An 18,959-nucleotide genomic window follows, 5' to 3' on the forward strand; every position below is an offset into this window, starting at 1 on the left:
TAGCAGCTGCCCAATACTTGCTGGGCAGCTGGGGACAAGCACAGGGCCTAAACGCTGCAGCTGGCACTAAGTGCTGCGCAGCTGTGGTAGGCAAATAAGGCATGGGCTCTCAATGGCCCTTCAAATGATGTCACAGACGTTGGAGCCACCTAGGCTCTAGAACGACATGTCCCCCTAGCGTTGGAGCCACAGAGGCTCTAAAGAAACAACCATGTCCCACTAGCGTGGGAGCGTCTCTGGGCTCGAGAAACAATTAATTTGCCTCAGAACGTTGGAGCCACGCAGGCTCGGGAACCAACTGTGCCCTGCATTGGAGCACCCTGGCGCTTTAAATAAACATGCCCCGAGGTGTGGCAGCATGGGCACCACTGGCCGGGGGGACCCCCACTGGGGCCCTTAACCAAAGTATAACCCCCGTTGGAGCGCCCTGGCGCTCAAAACCAACATACATGGGCCCTTTGTTGGAGCCTTCTCGGCTCTGTAATAAAGAATGCTCTGCACGTAGCAGAGGAGGGGGACGCCCGCACTCACCGTTTGCCTGGGAGGCGGCGTCTCCCCTCTGCGGCATCTTCTACTTTACCCGGGCCCCCTCCTGGGACCCGGGACTCTGCAGGGGCACTCGGGGAGGCGGGGTAGGCTCCCGTCCTCTCCGTCTTCTTACTTAATACCGGCGCGGACTCTCCTCTCGCGGGGCTTTCCTCGACCCGGAAGCCCCGCCAACGGAGTCCCTGCCTTCTGGGTCGCGCTGGGTAGCGGCCCGGAGGGAATCCAATGCGCGGCTCGGGCCACGGCGGTGACTCCATCACGGCTCTGATGCGGGGTGGGCACACGCGATGGCACAGGTAAGCGGGGTGGGCTCCCGCCATGGAGATAAGGCAATAAGCGGGGTGGGCTCCCGCGAGCCAAGACAACAGGCGGCCATGCGGGGTGGGCACCCGCGATATCAGGAAATCAATTAAAGATTCTAAAGCGCGGGGTGGGCACCCGCAATAATTAGGCAATAAAAACGAAGACGCAGGGTGGGCACCTGCGCATCATAAGCCACCAAATAAGCGGGGTGGGCTCCCACAAGGCCGGCATCATGGGGGGAATCCCTAGTCTGGGGATTCCCTCTCCCCCTATCAGCAGCGCGACGCTGCACAGCCCCAGCTCCTCTCTCTGGGGGAATTAAAATAAAGCGCTCTCCAGGCGCTAGGTTCAGGACCAGCAAAGTCCTTGACAGATCCAGGGACAGAAAAAGAAAGGTCCTACAAAGTCCATCAGGCATCCAGGGGCTGGGCAGGGCCCAGGGAGGCAAGCCTTCCCCTGGGCCCCAGCAGCAGCACGCCCCTGGTTGTTTCAAGTTAAGCACAAGAACATTTTCATGGGGTCACAGCCCCTCTTTTATACACCAAATCCCTCTGTCTCAAGGGTGCAGGGAAGGGGCGAACCAGATACAGATGGTTCCTGAGCACTTTGTTTTGCCAAGCCCCTCTCCCTATTCACAGAACAGGCCAGGGTCATCAGTCGCACCACAGGGGGCGGAGCCAGCATTGTGTGGGGAAAGCCAAGCCCTATTCAGGACCCAGGTGTACTCCTCCCACCCATCTAGCTGCTGATCTCCCTATTCACCACTGGGTGACTCCTCCTGACTCTGGGGATTTCGTAGCCTGTCACCTGACCTCAGCCAGCCAATCACCAGACAAGGCACTCATTTCACACTGCACACAGAAGTGCCAACTTCTAGAAGTGGCACTTCCACACTAGATACAGGCACGCCGCACACATCATCGCGCAGCATTTTATCACACGAGTCCGTACATACCAAACTCGCACCTGCAGTCCCCACGCATCAGGAACTACCAGGGACACACACATTTCCCATTCATTCCTATGGGAGGGCAGGTCAGTCTCACTACATGTACTCAGAGCGCACGCACTTTCCACTGGGACACAGTGTGAAAGCGCCTAGAGGCCTAAAACCACTAACACCAGGTCACAATAAAAAGCAAAAAGTTCAGGGGTGAACCTGCCAGAAGGGCCAAGTCCAACAACCAACATCCCACCCCACACCAAGCTGCTGGCTTGGCTGCACCTGTTGCCCTCTGGCACCCCCCAACCAACACCCACCAGAGTTGGAGGAGTCCCACTGCCAGCCACATCTAAGTCCCTCACACCTGTCCTGGACATCACCAACACCCTGGTACCCCAGTCCCCATACGCATACGTCCAACACAATGCGCAGGTCACGCTGGAGACCAAGCAAGGATCATACGCCATAGCAGGATGCACGCACGTGTTGGGGGAAATTCACAGCACACATGTCCCACCTGTGCCCCCTGGTGACACAGCACACAATCACCGCAAAAGAAATCACACATCCCACCCCAACGTGCAGGCAACAACAGAACACTGTGGAACCTCCAACAATGTCACCTTCAAATACACAGCCAGTGTGCTTGATTCCTCCATCCTCTGACAGTTCATCCGCAACCAGCATTCCCAGGATGGCACCAAGGGAAATGCACAGCCCCTTGGTAAGTTCCAAATGAACAACCCACTCACCTCAACTTCACAACCATGCAAATCACAACTCTGGCAATGCACACGTCACAAAATCACAACCAACATGCATAACAACATGCCCACCCACCAGACACGACAGAACAACTCACAATGGTCAGCTGGCCAACATGAACCGTCAACGCATGGCACCTCAGCCACACAGCAGCCGAATGTGGGGAGAGGTGTCAAACAGGCATGTGTGAAGGATGCAGTATTACTATGGTTGGGAAAGTACACAATGCCAAGAGTGGCGGAGATGTGCTGGACAGACCGCAGTATGCAGCACACACCCATATCCATGGCGACATATACCTCTGGTGTATGGAGTGTAGTGGTCATTGAACACAACCATGTCACCACAGCCAGTGGGGGACCTCGTGGAAATCTTGTCTGTTATGCCCCCCCCTAAGTGTTACCGGAGTGGGATGGCCCAGCGTACGCCACACCAGCGTAGGGGTGTGAATAAGTAGCATGTAGCCCTGGGCGTGGTCCTCTTCCGGACGCCCAACGTCTCTGCCAGGGCGGTGCCTCTCACCATGCCACGAGGCCGACGTCGTCCTCGTGAGCGGAGTTGCCTGTGATGCTGTGCTTCTGCCGGACCACAAACCAGTCAGGTCCACACCTGCACAGCCAGGCCTCACTAGTCACCTGTCAACACCGGCGTGTGTCAAGGAGGGCCCAACACGTTCCAGCTCAAGCTCTAGACCCGATTCCTGCAATCTTGGCAACCTCCTCAGACCATCACGGCCTCCATGACACGGGCCCGCTTTAGTCCTTTTTCGTTGACATACTCTACTGCCGCCTCAGGCCTACTCCTCGGCCCAGTAGGTCCCATGTGTGAAACTGTGCCCCGAGTCATGAATGGCAGTGACCCCAAATCCGGGCCACCGGCAACAGCACCAGAATCCCTTCGAACAGTGTCACATAGGTCCATATGGGCTTCTTGCGACACATGGTGCCACTAACCCTGTCCAACGCCAGCCGGAGACACGTGGTGCTACTAACCCTGTCCAACACCAACAGGCGATACGTGGATAAGGGACCAGGACGACCCTGCGGACCAGTAGGTCCCACATCAGGCACCTAGGCACAAATCACGAATGGCAGAGTCCACACCAGTGGTCGCACAGAGACGAGTAAGAGGAAGATGCGGCTCAGTCTGGACGAAACACAGGTCACATACACGGAGGTATCCCAACACGTGGTGCCACTGAACCTGAACTACACAGGCCGGTGGGGCCATCCAACCTATGCCGGCAACACTCACTGAATGGGCCGTGCTGACCGCTGCCTTAGGCCTACACCACGGTCAGGTAGGTCACACATTTGGAACTGCGTCTTGATTACACCATGGCAGTGAACCCCATTTAAGGCATAGGAAAAGTCACAATACTCACTTCGATGTGGTGCCAACAAGTCTGTGCATGGCATCACAACCACACGTGTCTGTGGCCCTATACGGACTATTGCCATTGGCCTACGCTGCGCATGAGTGGGTCACAGATTTGAAACTGAACATGGGTTATTCAAAAGGCAGAATACATGTCACCGCACGCACGGCGAGGCGTAAGAGGATGACGCATTGCAGTCCGGAGGGAACAAGATCATCATTATGGAGGTGATCGAACACTACCGACAACTGTCCTTGTGTCACTAACTCTGTCAGTCACCAGACAATGACACATGGCTGTGGGCCATTGCTGACCACTGCCCCTGGCCTACACTGCGGTCCAGTAGGTCACAGAGTCTTCATTTTGAAATGGCTGAGTTCATATCAGCAGACCGGCATCATCGCAGACAGCATCCCCTCTCAGCCCCGGTGCCACTAAGTCTGTTCCCTGACAATCATGGACACTCTCTGATCAAACTTTGGTGGCGTCTGAGTCTATGGACTTGGTGGCAGTTTTCATCCTCATGTAGCTGATACCTAATTGGTGGTGGCAACGAGGCTGTTGCATCCACTCCTCCATTTACTGCTTCCAGATAAAATCAAACCTTTCGGCGTCATGCCCTGGAGGACACCTTACACTGTCCCCCAATACTGTCCCCAATACCCTCCGCAACATACACCTCTGACATTGATGGTGACCCTCTCAGGTCGCATGGCCCATCCGACTGCACCGCAAGTCACCGTCCCATGGCTGGGTGCCTGTGCCGGCTGCTGTGCATCCGAGGTCACTAGCTCTTGCTGGTCAGGTCTGGGACCCTTCTTCTGAGATATTGGATGGCCCCTGAAGTGTTGGCCTTGGGGTCATCAACCCCATTTTTTTGTGGCCCTGCGCTATACACAGTGTTGGACCCGGCCTCGTAGAATGGCCCTCCGTGCCCCCGCACCACCGAAACCTGGTACCTACAGCCCAAGCCCCCGGCCCGGCCGAACCTCCCCACCAGGACACACGCACCGACCCGGACATCTCTGTCCCTGGCCTCTCCCCTTTCGGCCACCCCGGGCCCGCGTACCCACTTCATGCACCAAGATGGCCGCCCGGCCCCAGCGCGACCCGGGCATAGAGGCGCCACTCCGGCTGGAGGACATCACGCTTCCAGGGGATGAGAGAGGGAGGAGCAGTTTCTATCGCACCTCTGAACTCCCCCGGGACGATGGGTTTCGATCGGCCCTCCGGCCTCCCTGAGGGCTGGCTCCACGCCTGCTGGGTGTCTGGGACTCCTCCCGACCCGGCCCTGAAAGGATCAAAAGACTATAGCAGGAAATCCCGACAAGCGACCCCAGGTGACAAGACCCCTGCCTGCACAGACTCCGGACATCAAAGAGGGGTCGAACTATAACAAGGGGTGCTCTGGGGCTGTCCGGCAGATTCGACGCTGGAACAACGAGAGCCTGCTGACGTGGTCGCGGCTCCTGGAACTGGAACTCACCTGAGCCCTGCTGAGTGACTCGCGGCTCCCTGAAGATCGTAAGACCTCCGAACTTGTACCTGAGCCCTGCTGAGTGACTCGCGGCTCCCTGAAGATCGTAAGACCTCCGAACTTGTACCTGAGCCCTGCTGAGTGACTCGCGGCTCCCTGAAGATCGTAAGACCTCCGAACTTGTACCTGAGCCCTGCTGAGTGACTCGCGGCTCCCCCAGACTCTCACGGTCCCGCCGGACCCCACCTCCGACCACGTATCCCCCAGCTCGAGGATTGTGAGCTGTGCGCCGGGTACGTCCCTGCTTTGAACCGTTACCAAAGACAGTCCCGCTACCCCCTACCTTTCCGAGACTCTTGAGCCCGTGCTCACCTTGTACATATTTGCAGTGATACCTGTTTGATAAAGCTTGTTCTGAGAATACCCAGTGTGGTCCCTCTGTGTCGTGTGGTGCCAGAAGTACGATCCTAGTTGCGAGAATCCTCCCCCTGGGGAATCTCCCGCCAGTGCCCGGCTACGATACTTTGAGGGTGGGTCTCAGGGTAGTCAGGATCCCCTTTCCGGGCTCCTCTGAGGTCGCCGTCTAACATTGGTGGCAAGCGACGGGATTCGGGCCCATCACCTAGAGATCGTACAGTAAACGACGGACGCACGACCAACAAAGATGGCAGAAGGAAGCGCCACGAGCTCCGCAGAAACCAACGCCAACAGAGTGTTCCAGGTGGAGCATCTGGAAGAATACACACACAAAGAGCTAAAACAATTTTGCAAAGAACTCAAAATCGCTACCACTGGCCTCAACACTAAAGAAGACTTGCAGAAAGCACTGAAAACTTGGGTGGAGACCGGGGCCTCCCGCCCGGAAGGCACGGGGGAGCGCCCCGACGAAGCCGAACCCCCCCAAAATGAAAGCAGTAGCAATCAGGTGCGAGGCATCGTACCAGACGGGGGCCTATCCCCGGAAGAGCTCGCGGACAGAGAGAGAAGCCGCAGTCATGAACTCGAGTTAGCCAAACTCAAAATCGAGGGCGAATTGAAGTTAGCGGAGAAGAAGCTAGCAGTAGAGCAAATGCGTGTACAAGGCAAACTGGAAGAAAAGAAGCTCCAACGGGAGCACGAAGGAAGAAAGCTCCAACTGGAGCACGAACGGAGCTTAAAGGAACTCGAGCTCAAGGCCCGAAATGAGGACGGGAGGCCCTCGGGGAACCGAGAGACGGCCCCCCCAGCGGAACAGAAGGTCCACATCCCCAAGGATGTGGTCAAAGAATATTATAAAAACGATGACATTCAGCAATGGTTTCGGGCCTACGAGGTCGCCATGACCTCCCATCGGATTCCACAGAAGGACTGGGGGGCGGGGTTGTGGGGACGGTTTCTGAGCGAAGGAAGGGACAACCTGCTCGACCTACCCCTATCCCTGCAGACCTCCTACAGCCACATGAAAGAGGCTCTCCTCACAAGATACGGCCTCACCCCAGAAATGTACCGCCAACGGTTCCGGGACTAGGCCTGGGCAAAAATTTCGTTCCGTTCGCGGAAATTGCGATAATTTGACATTTTTGCGTTCCGCGGAGAGCGCGAAAATGTCAAAAATTCCGGTTTCCGCAGCTTGGCGATAATTTGTTTCTTGCTCGCGCTGTAAAATAATACATTCTCGCGCGCGCGCGTTCGCCTTACCTGAATCCCTGCGTTCGCCGACAAGTTTTCTTGATCCGGTCGCGTTCTCCATGAGATGTTGTATTGTTTTTAGCCATTTGCGCTGTCTCGCGACAGTTCGCGCCCGCAGTGACGTCATGCGTCGCGCGATCACGTCTTTCTTCTCGCGATCATGCACCGCGAGAACAACTCAAATCAAGATGGCCGCGCCCGCAAGCAACCACATGGGTAAGTTGGCGACCCGCAACCATGCAGAAAATCTCGCGAACATGCCGGAAAAAAACTTCCGCATCTTCGCGATATTTCTGCTTGTTTGCGATAATTTTAAACATTCTCGCGATAATTTGCGAAGGTTAATTCCGCAAATTCCGCCCACCCCTATCCGGGACTGCAGGAAGATCCCGGGCACCACCTGGGTGGAGTATGTAAACTTTTTTAGTCGGGCCTTCGATGGGTGGGTCAAGGGCAGCAAAGTCACCACCCTTGCCGAACTCACTGACCTCATGTTATGGGAACATCTGGCTGCGAACTGCTTCGTAGAGCTACGTCAACATCTGCTGGATAGCAAGCTCACAGATCCCCGGAAGCTGGCCGTGGAGGCCGACCGCTGGACCAACACCCGGGTCTCCCGGGGCATGGTAGGAGAGTACCCCCGAACCAGTCAGGGACCACCCCGCCAGAGAGGAGGAGGAAACCAGGGAGGGCCGAGGGAGTCCCAGCCTAGCCCCCCGAAGACACCACCTCCACCTTTCCCGGCGCCCCCCCCACCAGTAACAGGGCCTCCCGGGAGACGGGGACACCGGGTGACCGTCACATGTTTCCGCTGCCAGAAACCCGGGCACTACGCCAATGACCCAGAGTGCCCCATGGCCACCCAAGTCACCCCTGTGAGACAGATAGCCAACGTAGCCCTAGGGGAGGAGGTTGAGGAAGCCGAGGAGTGGGAACCAGCCGCGATGGCCCTAGTATCCCTGGGAGATAGGGAAATGATCCCTGGTAGCCTCCTACCGTCCAACACACAGAAATATGGGCAGCTCGTCAAGATCAATGGCCACCAGGTAGAGGCCCTGCGGGACACCGGGGCCAGTATCACCGGTGTCCTCAGGCACCTAGTTCCCGAGGAGCAGATCCTCCCCAATGTCTTTTGCCCCGTAATATCTGCAGACAATAGGGAAAGTATGTGTCAGGTGGCCCTGGTGCCATTTGAGTGGGGAGGGGTGATAGGCAAACTCAAGGTGGCCGTAAGAACCTCCCAGCCGGTCGACTGCCTCTTAGGGAACGACCTGGAGAGTTCCCCCTGGAAGCACGTAGAGCGCAAGGCCCACCTAGGAATGATGGGACTCCCCGAGTGGGTGTGTGCCACCACCCGATCTATGACAGCCCGACTCACTCCCCGGAGAGAAATCGAGAGCACCCCGGTCAAAGTAGCCAGCACCGTCCCCGCCGAGGGTCCTCCCGTTCCCCCATCGGATGGGTCCGTCGTCAGCGACGAACCCGCACCATCCGACCCCGCCCCGGTCCCCGAGTTGGGGGATCTACCCGAGTTGGCCCATTGGCGCCACGAGGACGGGCCCACCCGAGAAGAATTTTGCCGGGAGCAAGCCACCTGTCCTTCCCTGGTCGGGCTGCGGCGCCAGGCCGAGGGCCAAGCCGCAGGTGACCAGACCGGAACGCACCGAATCTATTGGGAGAATAACGTCCTGTATAGTGAGCAGAAATCAGTGGAGCTGGGATCCGGACGGGTACTGGTGGTACCTCTCCGCTTCCGGGATTTCCTCCTGGGCTTAGCCCACGATGTCCCCCTCGCCGGTCACCTGGGTCAGGACAAGACCTACAGCCGTCTCGTGACCCATTTTTATTGGCCTAAGATGAAAGCAGCGGTAGAAGCCCACTGCAAGTCCTGCCCCACGTGCCAAGCCAGTGGGAAGAGTGGGGGGAAGCGCAAGGCTCCCCTCCAACCCTTCCCGGTCGTCAGTACCCCCTTCGAACGAGTCGGGATCGACATCGTGGGGCCACTGGACCCCCCCACATCCCAAGGTCACCGTTTCATCTTGGTCCTAGTGGACCACGCCACCCGCTACCCAGAGGCTATTCCCCTACGCACTATTATGGGCCCCCGTGGTGGGCCGGGCCCTGATGGGGATCTTCTCCAGGGTGGGTTTCCCCCGCGAGGTCGTGAGCGATCGCGGCACTAATTTTATATCCAGGTATATGACGTCCCTGTGGCAACAATGTGGGGTGTCCTATAAGTTCACCACCCCGTACCATCCCCAAGGGAACGGCCTAGTAGAGAGGTTTAATAGGACTTTGAAAGGGATGATCGCTGGCCTAGAAGAGCCCCTCCGGCGTAAGTGGGACGTCCTGCTCCCCTGCCTCTTGTTCGCTTACCGGGAGGTCCCCCAGAAGTCCTTAGGGTTCAGCCCGTTTGAATTACTCTATGGGCACCCCGTCCGAGGTCCCCTCAGTTTAGTTAAGGAAGGGTGGGAGGCAGCACCCCAGGCCACCCCCCGAGATGCGTTCCAATATGTCCTGGCCCTCCGGAACCAGACCAGGAGGTTCCGAGAACTGGCCGAGGCCAACCTGGAGGCGAGTCAAGAAGAAATGAAGCGCTGGTACGACCAGAATGCTACTCTGGTCGAGTTCCAGCCGGGCCAGCAGGTGTGGGTCATGGCCCCAGTGAAGCCTGGCGCTCTCCAGGACCGATGGACTGGGCCCTACAAAGTGGTCGAGAAGAAGAGCCAAGTCACCTACTTGGTGGACGTCCAGTCGCCTCGGGATCCCCTCCGGGTCCTGCACGTGAACCGCCTCAAGCCTCACTTCCAGCGGACAGAACTGAGCCTCCTGCTGGCCACCGATGACGGGGCCGAAGATGAGTCGGATCCCCTCCCGGACCTCCTGTGTATCAAGGAGCAGGATGGCTCCGTGGAAGGAGTGAACCTCTCCCCAGCCCTCACTGCCCAGCAACAAGCGGACTGCCGCCAGCTCCTAAGACAATTTTCTGACCTCTTCTCCCTGACCCCCCGGGTCACCAACTGGTGTGTTCATGATGTGGACACCGGGGACAGCCCGCCGGTGAGATACCGAGCCTACCGGGTTCCTGACCGGGTCCGGTCCTGCATTCAAGCGGAAGTCTCGAAGATGTTGACCCTGGGGGTGATCGAGCCCTCTGACAGTCCCTGGGCCAGCCCCGTGGTCCTGGTCCCGAAGGCAGCGGCCCCCGGTGTCGCCCCCGAGCTCCGATTCTGCGTGGACTACCGGGGGCTCAATGACGTTACCCGAGCCGATGCCCACCCCATTCCACGAGCCGACGAACTCATTGACCGACTAGGGGCAGCCCGGTTCCTCAGCACATTCGACCTCACCTGCGGATACTGGCAGATTGCGCTCACCGAAGGGGCCAAAGAGCGGTCCGCTTTCTCCACCCCCGATGGGCACTACCGCTTCCGCGTAATGCCCTTCGGGATGAAAAATGCCCCGGCCACTTTCCAGCGACTGGTGAATAGAGTCCTGGCCGGGCTAGAACAGTTCAGCGCGGCATACCTGGACGACATCGCTGTCTTCAGTTCAGAGTGGAGTGAGCACCTCCAGCACCTCCGAAGGGTGCTAATCGCCCTGCGCCAGGCAGGCCTCACAGTAAAAGCCAGCAAGTGCCAGATCGGGCAAGGATCCGTGTTCTACTTGGGGCACCAGGTCGGGAGTGGCCAGGTCGCCCCGCTACAGCCAAAGATCGACGCCATCCTGGCCTGGGAACCACCCATCACCCAGACGGAGGTCCGAGCCTTTCTGGGACTCACGGGCTACTACCGAAGATTCATTCGGGGGTATGGCAGCCTTGTCGGCCCTCTCACAGAACTCACGTCTAAAAAACAGCCAAAGAAAGTGCAGTGGACGGCTGCCTGCCAGGAAGCTTTCGATGCCCTAAAAAGGGCCATGTGTACTGCCCCCGTCCTCCAGGCTCCCGACTACGCCAAGGAGTTCATAGTCCAAACCGATGCCTCCGAGCATGGCATTGGGGCCGTCCTGTCCCAAGTAAATGACCAAGGCCTAGACCAGCCCGTCGCCTTCCTCAGTCGGCGGCTGTTGCCCCGAGAACAAAGATGGAGCACCATAGAGCGCGAAGCTTTTGCCGTGGTCTGGGCACTCAAAAAGCTACGACCCTACCTGTTTGGCACCCATTTCAGAGTCCAAACTGACCATCGTCCCTTACGTTGGCTCATGCAGATGCGAGGAGAAAACCCCAAGCTACTGCGGTGGTCAATCTCCCTCCAGGGGATGGATTTCACCGTGGAACACCGCCCTGGTACGGACCACGCCAATGCTGACGGCCTCTCCCGGTTCTTCCGCCTCAGCGAAGAGAACCCCCCAAGCTGATGGGCAGTTCTCTCCGGCTTTCAGCTGGGGGGGACGCGTGTTGGACCCGGCCTCGTAGAATGGCCCTCCGTGCCCCCGCACCACCGAAACCTGGTACCTACAGCCCAAGCCCCCGGCCCGGCCGAACCTCCCCACCAGGACACACGCACCGACCCGGACATCTCCGTCCCTGGCCTCTCCCCTTTCGGCCACCCCGGGCCCGCGTACCCACTTCATGCACCAAGATGGCCGCCCGGCCCCAGCGCGACCCGGGCATAGAGGCGCCACTCCGGTTGGAGGACATCACGCTTCCAGGGGATGAGAGAGGGAGGAGCAGTTTCTATCGCACCTCTGAACTCCCCCGGGACGATGGGTTTCGATCGGCCCTCCGGCCTCCCTGAGGGCTGGCTCCACGCCTGCTGGGTGTCTGGGACTCCTCCCGACCCGGCCCTGAAAGGATCAAAAGACTATAGCAGGAAATCCCGACAAGTGACCCCCAGGTGACAAGACCCCTGCCTGCACAGACTCCGGACATCAAAGAGGGGTCGAACTATAACAAGGGGTGCTCTGGGGCTGTCCGGCAGATTCGACGCTGGAACAACGAGAGCCTGCTGACGTGGTCGCGGCTCCTGGAACTGGAACTCACCTGAGCCCTGCTGAGTGACTCGCGGCTCCCTGAAGATCGTAAGACCTCCGAACTTGTACCTGAGCCCTGCTGAGTGACTCGCGGCTCCCTGAAGATCGTAAGACCTCCGAACTTGTACCTGAGCCCTGCTGAGTGACTCGCGGCTCCCTGAAGATCGTAAGACCTCCGAACTTGTACCTGAGCCCTGCTGAGTGACTCGCGGCTCCCCCAGACTCTCACGGTCCCGCCGGACCCCACCTCCGACCACGTATCCCCCAGCTCGAGGATTGTGAGCTGTGCGCCGGGTACGTCCCTGCTTTGAACCGTTACCAAAGACAGTCCCGCTACCCCCTACCTTTCCGAGACTCTTGAGCCCGTGCTCACCTTGTACATATTTGCAGTGATACCTGTTTGATAAAGCTTGTTCTGAGAATACCCAGTGTGGTCCCTCTGTGTCGTGTGGTGCCAGAAGTACGATCCTAGTTGCGAGAATCCTCCCCCTGGGGAATCTCCCGCCAGTGCCCGGCTACGATACTTTGAGGGTGGGTCTCAGGGTAGTCAGGATCCCCTTTCCGGGCTCCTCTGAGGTCGCCGTCTAACACACAGTCTCCGGGACCAACAGAGGGCACCAGGGCTCACACACCAAATCGAGTCCTGACCAGCCTGGACGTGGCATCAACGCATGAGGCACATGCCACCACTGCAAGGACCACCTCCAACAGCCATCTGCCAGAGTCGAAGCAGTGGTCCTGACAGACTTACAGAGTTGCTCAGACCTGTCGTGGATGCCATCATCAAACTGATACCCTGCGCAGCTATGTCACCTCAAAGAGTGTGGAGGCCCTGAAATGTTGATGGGGAAGATGATGCAGGTATGACACACCCCATTGCATCTGCATCAGGTGTCTGTTGGAGGGACACAATCCGAGACTTTTTCTTCACAAGGGTGCGCTCATCTCTAGTGTCCTATCCCCAGTACACTGCAACTCACGGATACTTCTGTTTGCATGTTGGCTGTCCTCTGCACTTTCTCCGACTCCCTCCATGTTGCTCAGCAGTTGACTCTTTTATGCATGTGTTTTCTGTTTCCATTGCACTGGTGGCTAATGTTCAAGTGGTTGCCAGCACCAGACATTCTGTGCGGAATGGCTTACACTCACCCCACACACATCCAGCACAGGCGTCACTGTACATGTGGCCCTGCCATTAAAGGGGCTGGGCGCATGTGCCCGTAGCCAGTTCAGCATGATATCTGCATGTGTCCCTGTGGTCTTGTTGTAGGCATGAGGGCCCTGGGCCCGATGCCATTACATTGTGCTGTGTACATTGGATGCAGACATGTCACTGCAGGCAGCGGGTTGGAGCTTGGACATGTAACTTTGTCATCACCCACTCAATTCATAAGGGGAGTGGCCAGGGCCTTCGTATGCATAACCAACATGGTTGTGTGACTGCAATTTGAGCACCCCTACCCGTGGTTCTGTACTGTGAATGTGCAACTGCATGTGTCTCTATAGCAGTGTGGGTCTCCTTAGTTGGGTGTTGGTTGCCCCTGAAGGGTGATGGGGTGGTACGTATTGACTTTGCATTTACACATATGTTCGCGCATTGTGCAGGTTTGCATGCAGACTGTATGCCAATATCCATTGTGACTGTTTGGGGGGTTCTAGATTCTACTGCAAGACAGTGTACATTTGGTCTACATGACGGATGTGATGTCGTCAACGTACATTTCCATTTCACAGTTTCCGGCTCCGTCATATGTAGTAGGCATGTTTCTGTGCTTGTGCGGGGCCAGTTGTGTCCTCGGTTCTGCAGTGTAGTCTATGCGCATTGTTCCTCATTGTCGTCAATGTGCTGAGGGGATCGGGCCCATGAACCTGGGTGATTGTGGGTGTGCAGTGTGCTACACCTCGTTGTGCATGTATGCCATTGTGCCCACATTCCCCCGCCCACCCAGTTCCTGTTCGTTGCACTCCCTGTTGATGTTGTGTCAGGTCCTCTCAAGCTGTGTCCGTACTCCCTACTCCTTGCACCGTCTCCACACTGATGACTGTCCCCTGGGTTTCCTTCAGCTCCTCCGGTGACGCTGGACTGCCACCTCCTGTCACCGTTGCTTCCTTGCTGTCAGGTCATGCCGGTGCCTCTTGGCCTCCTGGATTGGCTTCCTGGGCACTCCAACTGCAATCCAGGTGGTCTGCTAGTGGGTCAATTGCTGGTAATGTTCTGTCACCTCTGTGACGCTGGTCTTGTTTTCCTGCGGTCTGCACCCCATCTTCCTCTCCCTCTTCTCCTTGGTCTTCCCCGAACCCGTTGTTCTTTGCTGGTAGTCTGTGGGGGTTGTGGGGTTCGAGTTGGCTCCTGTGTTGTGTCAGGGTGCATCCATGTTGCTACGCGCTTTGGATTGTTTTTGGTGTATTGTTACTGTGGTTTTTATGGTGCATTGTTCCATCAGACGCGTGGGATTTGCAGGCCTGTGGCTGTTTTTTGCTACTTTTTGTACCGCTGTTGGCCTCATCATATGTTTTTTTGCATTCGCGTATCGCATTTCTGTGGCGTGGTGTTGATTTTCACATGGAGATTTGGCGGGTTATCTGGTGACTATTGCATGCTACCGCCTTGTTGTGAATTCCACGTTGGCATGGGGTTATTTTCCTGCAATAGACTGCGATATTGAAAGTTGCGTTACGCTACTCTTGCGGTAGTTATCACACGTTCTTGTGAATATATACCTCAGTGTTTACCAAGATTCTCATTGGGGCTTTAAAGTATCATCAGAGTGCAGGATAAATGAGGTGTTGACAATACATAATATTGCTGGGGTCTACTAGATTTTCCTAGTAGATACAGCTACTGCTAAATATTTCCTGCCTGTAACAAAAGAATGCTCTCAGTAAGTGTTGCTAGTTTCATCAGAGTAATATAAACTTGTGGTTTTCAGAAGCACTGCTGAACACTTGATGCTGTGAGTAACAAAACAAATAGTTCAGTAAAAAACAACAGTACTGGGTATTGGCAATAGAGAGGGAAGAGCAAAACTGGTAGGCACCTCACTAATGGGGGACTTGTTTCATTTTAAAGTAGTGCATGGATTAGAGATGTACTCATACCTAATCACGGTCTGATTAGATAGGAAATAATATCATCAATTTAGAGTAGGGACTCTCCCTTTAAAGTATTTTACTGTAAAGTGGTCAAGCTCTGATACTGGTAACTGCTGACGAGGCGGAGACTGTGCCACATGTGCTCCTTTCATGCCCGGCCTATGCCCAGATTTTCTTGGCTTGGCTGGCACCTGTATGCAGACTAATGTGAACTTTGTGACACCGTTCTGCCTCGAGGATACTAAGGGCCTCATTTATGAAAAGTGTTGCATCGCTGCGACAAAGCAGCGATGCCACACTTCTCAGTGCGCCCTCTTTGCGACACGATGGATGGGAAATATTTACTGTATGACACATCATGTTGCAAGGAATGACAGATACGTCAGCAAAACTGACGCATTGCTGGAGTTGTGTCGGAAGTGTGACACAACTCCAGCAATGCAGAGGGGAGGGCTATGATTATAGCACTGCATCACCCTTATGCCTCCTATTGGGCAGGCAGAAGGATTTGACACAATGGGTCCTAGAAGTGGCACACTGAAATCTTATAGATTTCAATGCACCACTTCTACGAGACTTCAATACGGGGAACGTCCACCCTGCATACATTATACCTGATGCAGGTATAATGTAGAACAGGGGTTTACAAAGTGATGCATCTGCCTAGATGCGTCACTTTGTAAATAGGGCGCAACATGGTGCATTTTTTACGCCGCCAGTGCGTCACAAAATGTGACACACCGTGGCAAAAAGTGTTGCAAGGGCTCTTAAAAAAGCCCCTAAGAATGGATCCTCCTGCACTGTATTTCTTGGCGGGATGTTAACAAAAAGAAGACTTGCTATAAAATGATGATGATGTTCCTTATCAATTAAAATTGTGACTATCAAAGCCGATTTTATCAGTTTGCTATTTTTTGCTAATTTTTAACTATCTCTGAACTGTATATAATAATGTGTATAAATATAAGATGTGAAAAGAATTTGTGCTGTAATATATGGCACGTTTTACTGGCAATGATTGGATTAAGAATGTTGTTTATTAACTGTATTGATGGAAACCTTTTATGGCTTTGCCTAAATAAAGTATTTTTTAACTGAACTGAATAAAACAAGAAACAAAAAAGGTTTGTTTAATGGACGTGCCACTAACGCCACACTCACTGTTCAGATGGTGCAGTCTGTAACAGAAGAGTGCTGCTGCTTAGAGAACTAGATCAGAAACACTGGGACATTACTGATACATGGATGGCCTCAAACGCTCAGGCCACCATCAACTCCTGCCACCAGTGATATAAAGCTACAGTTCCCTGAGTGCTGGCACTACAAGATGATGCTGGGGGAGTAAGAACGATGGGAGTGGTGCCACATTCTTTCAACATTATCCTGATGTCCGGCAAAACAATGTGCCAAATGGACCTCATAAAGAAAGGAGATACCTTTGTTATTGCTAAAGCGTGAGCATTCATTTGTGCCACAACCCTCACTCATCCAATATGCAGCAAGCAAAATCCTAAAATGACTTAGCTTTCCCGGTTTACTATACTTCTCTATGAGAAGATTCGTGGTTCCTGACTGATTCCTCAGTTTTCATTCGGTATTTAAGCACTGAGACTGATTACAAATTATATTCTCTAATTTCATCTCAAAGATATTACATCAGTCAAATCTGTATTAGGAAATATGATTAGCCGACTGAAGTCCGTACCACATAAAGGGCCAGAGGGACAAAAATTCAGTTTGCAATTTCCTAATTATTAATTTTTGTGAATTGCAATTAGGAAATCGCAAACAGTTATGTACAGCATTGTCTCAGACGCTGTTTGGGATTTCCAATAGGTCACAAATGGACCTACCTCATCAATATTCCTGAGGCAGGTCGCAATTTGCGACCCATTGGGAACAGTTACATTACAGGGATGGTGGCCTGCTGGTGTCAACAGACTACCATGTCTGTGATTGCTTTTTAAATATAGCAATATATTATTTTTTGTAATCCAGCCCTTGAAGGCCCCCTTCCTTTCGCAAATGGGTTACTGCCTCCTCTACAAAGTTGGTAAATATTACACAAAAGAGACCTAGGCAAAGGACTTGTAACAAAGCACCTCACAGCATATACTGAAATCCTATTACGGACATGAAACGTGCACACTTCTCAGCACCCGTTTCGCCTTGGTGCCACTGTTATTTTTCACATAGAGCAGTGCACCGACAATGTTAATCTGTTTGCAGCCCTGAAGAAGTTCTCTTGGCTTGTTTGCTGCTTTAGAGAAAAACACTGTAGTATATTACACTGCTCTCCATGCCTGTATACCATGCCTGTATATCTTTATTCATCTGATGCCCTGCCTCTAGAATCTTACAGCATGATGATGTCATATAGAATGTTGAGTGTCTCTCAAGAAAGGGACAGGTATGATGGGGCTGAGCAGCATGCTGGCTGCTCCTGGTGGGGCTCTTCTGCTGGACATATGACTCCTACAATAAATACTTCTAAAATACACCTAACAGCCTGCAAACACGCTGGCTGCCGTTTGAAGTGAAATTTGGATTTTTCAAACAAAGAATTGAAAAGAAAACATCAAGAGACTTACATTTCTCTTTTTCTCGGTGCACTGCTCTATGTGAGAAGTCGGTAAATATGAATGTTTTGTGACCACATTGCGTTCGCAAAACATTCATACATACCACTGCTATTCGGTATTAGGAGGGAATGCCCTAAACATGACCATCTCTAAAATCGAATCACAAAAGCAAAATGCAATTTGGTAACAAGCTAGCGAGGTGCATCTTTTCTTTTGTACATGACACAATGCATTTTTCGGTTGCAAACTGTCCAGTGGGCTGGTTGCGACCTGTAAAATGTTCTCACATCTGGCCCATAGTGAGTCCTTTTTATTTGGCTCTGTTTCATGTTCTTTGATGTAAGTTAAGGTGATAAATGCCCAAAACACATATTAACACCAAATGAAAACAGGATTTTGGAGGCAGTGATTGCATGAAGTTAATGCACTCAAAACGATTGAGCTAAGGAAAGTCTAAGGGCCTCCTTAAGGGCATTTCAGTTCATTGTGCGCTGGGCAGTAACTCATTTTACCATATATCATAATTGTGGGTTTAGTAATAAATGTCGGCAGGTCAAACTTGGCATATTTACGGGGGGAAATGGCCAGCAGTGACAGGAACAAGAACATTTTGTTGGGCTATAAACGAGTATTTATCACACCTGAAAAATCCAACTCAACAATGTCACATTAAAAGGGCTATTTGCAATGAGGGCCTAGGTATGTAAAATAAGTCCGCTTGTAGCTGTGCAAAGGTGTACTTACATGTGGTGAAAGCTCTTTCCAATAATTCTAGTCCTTTGATCACTGTGTCTTCAGCGAATGGACAGTCAAGGCGAAAATATAAATTGAACATAAAATCTGGATCAAAATACTGCTCATAGGTACTTTTGGGCATTGAATCAGCAGCCATTTTAGATCTAAAAAATGTTTGACTTTGCGATGGGTTGTTATGGCTGAGTTTTTCTTTATTGAATTGCTAGTTCCTTTTATAGTCATCCGTTATAAAATAAGCTCATAAATATGTGGGCAAATTGAGCATGTGATTATGAGAATAATATTTTCGCTTCCGGCTTCCAGATGACTCACTGTTTGTGTACCGGTTAACCTCACTCACTCCAATCCCCTGACGCGCCGAGTTACTATGGCATGTCTCTCTAGACTAGGCTTTCTCCACAGATGGAGATAACCATTGCATTTGTAAGCATTTCGACAACGTGAAGTTCCTTTACATGTGTAAGATGTGCGGTA

The 18,959-nt window shown here is 53.7% G+C and overlaps 1 protein-coding gene across 1 annotated transcript in view; it reads right to left on the reverse strand.

The window, feature by feature from the left end:
• Positions 1 to 18,667, reverse strand: part of LOC146829333 (indolethylamine N-methyltransferase-like) — a 176,088-nt gene extending 157,421 nt beyond the window's left edge. Inside the window, exon 1 of the mRNA XM_085607986.1 lies at positions 18,474 to 18,667. Within this exon, the coding sequence (XP_085464112.1) occupies positions 18,474 to 18,621 (148 nt within the window). The 5' untranslated portion in view covers positions 18,622 to 18,667. The remainder of the gene's footprint in view (positions 1 to 18,473) is intronic.
• Between the last annotated feature and the right edge of the window lie 292 nt (positions 18,668 to 18,959).

The sequence above is a fragment of the Triturus cristatus genome, chromosome 5_2 (genome assembly GCF_964204655.1).
Source record: "Triturus cristatus chromosome 5_2, aTriCri1.1, whole genome shotgun sequence".
In the NCBI taxonomy this organism is placed as follows: domain Eukaryota; kingdom Metazoa; phylum Chordata; class Amphibia; order Caudata; family Salamandridae; genus Triturus; species Triturus cristatus.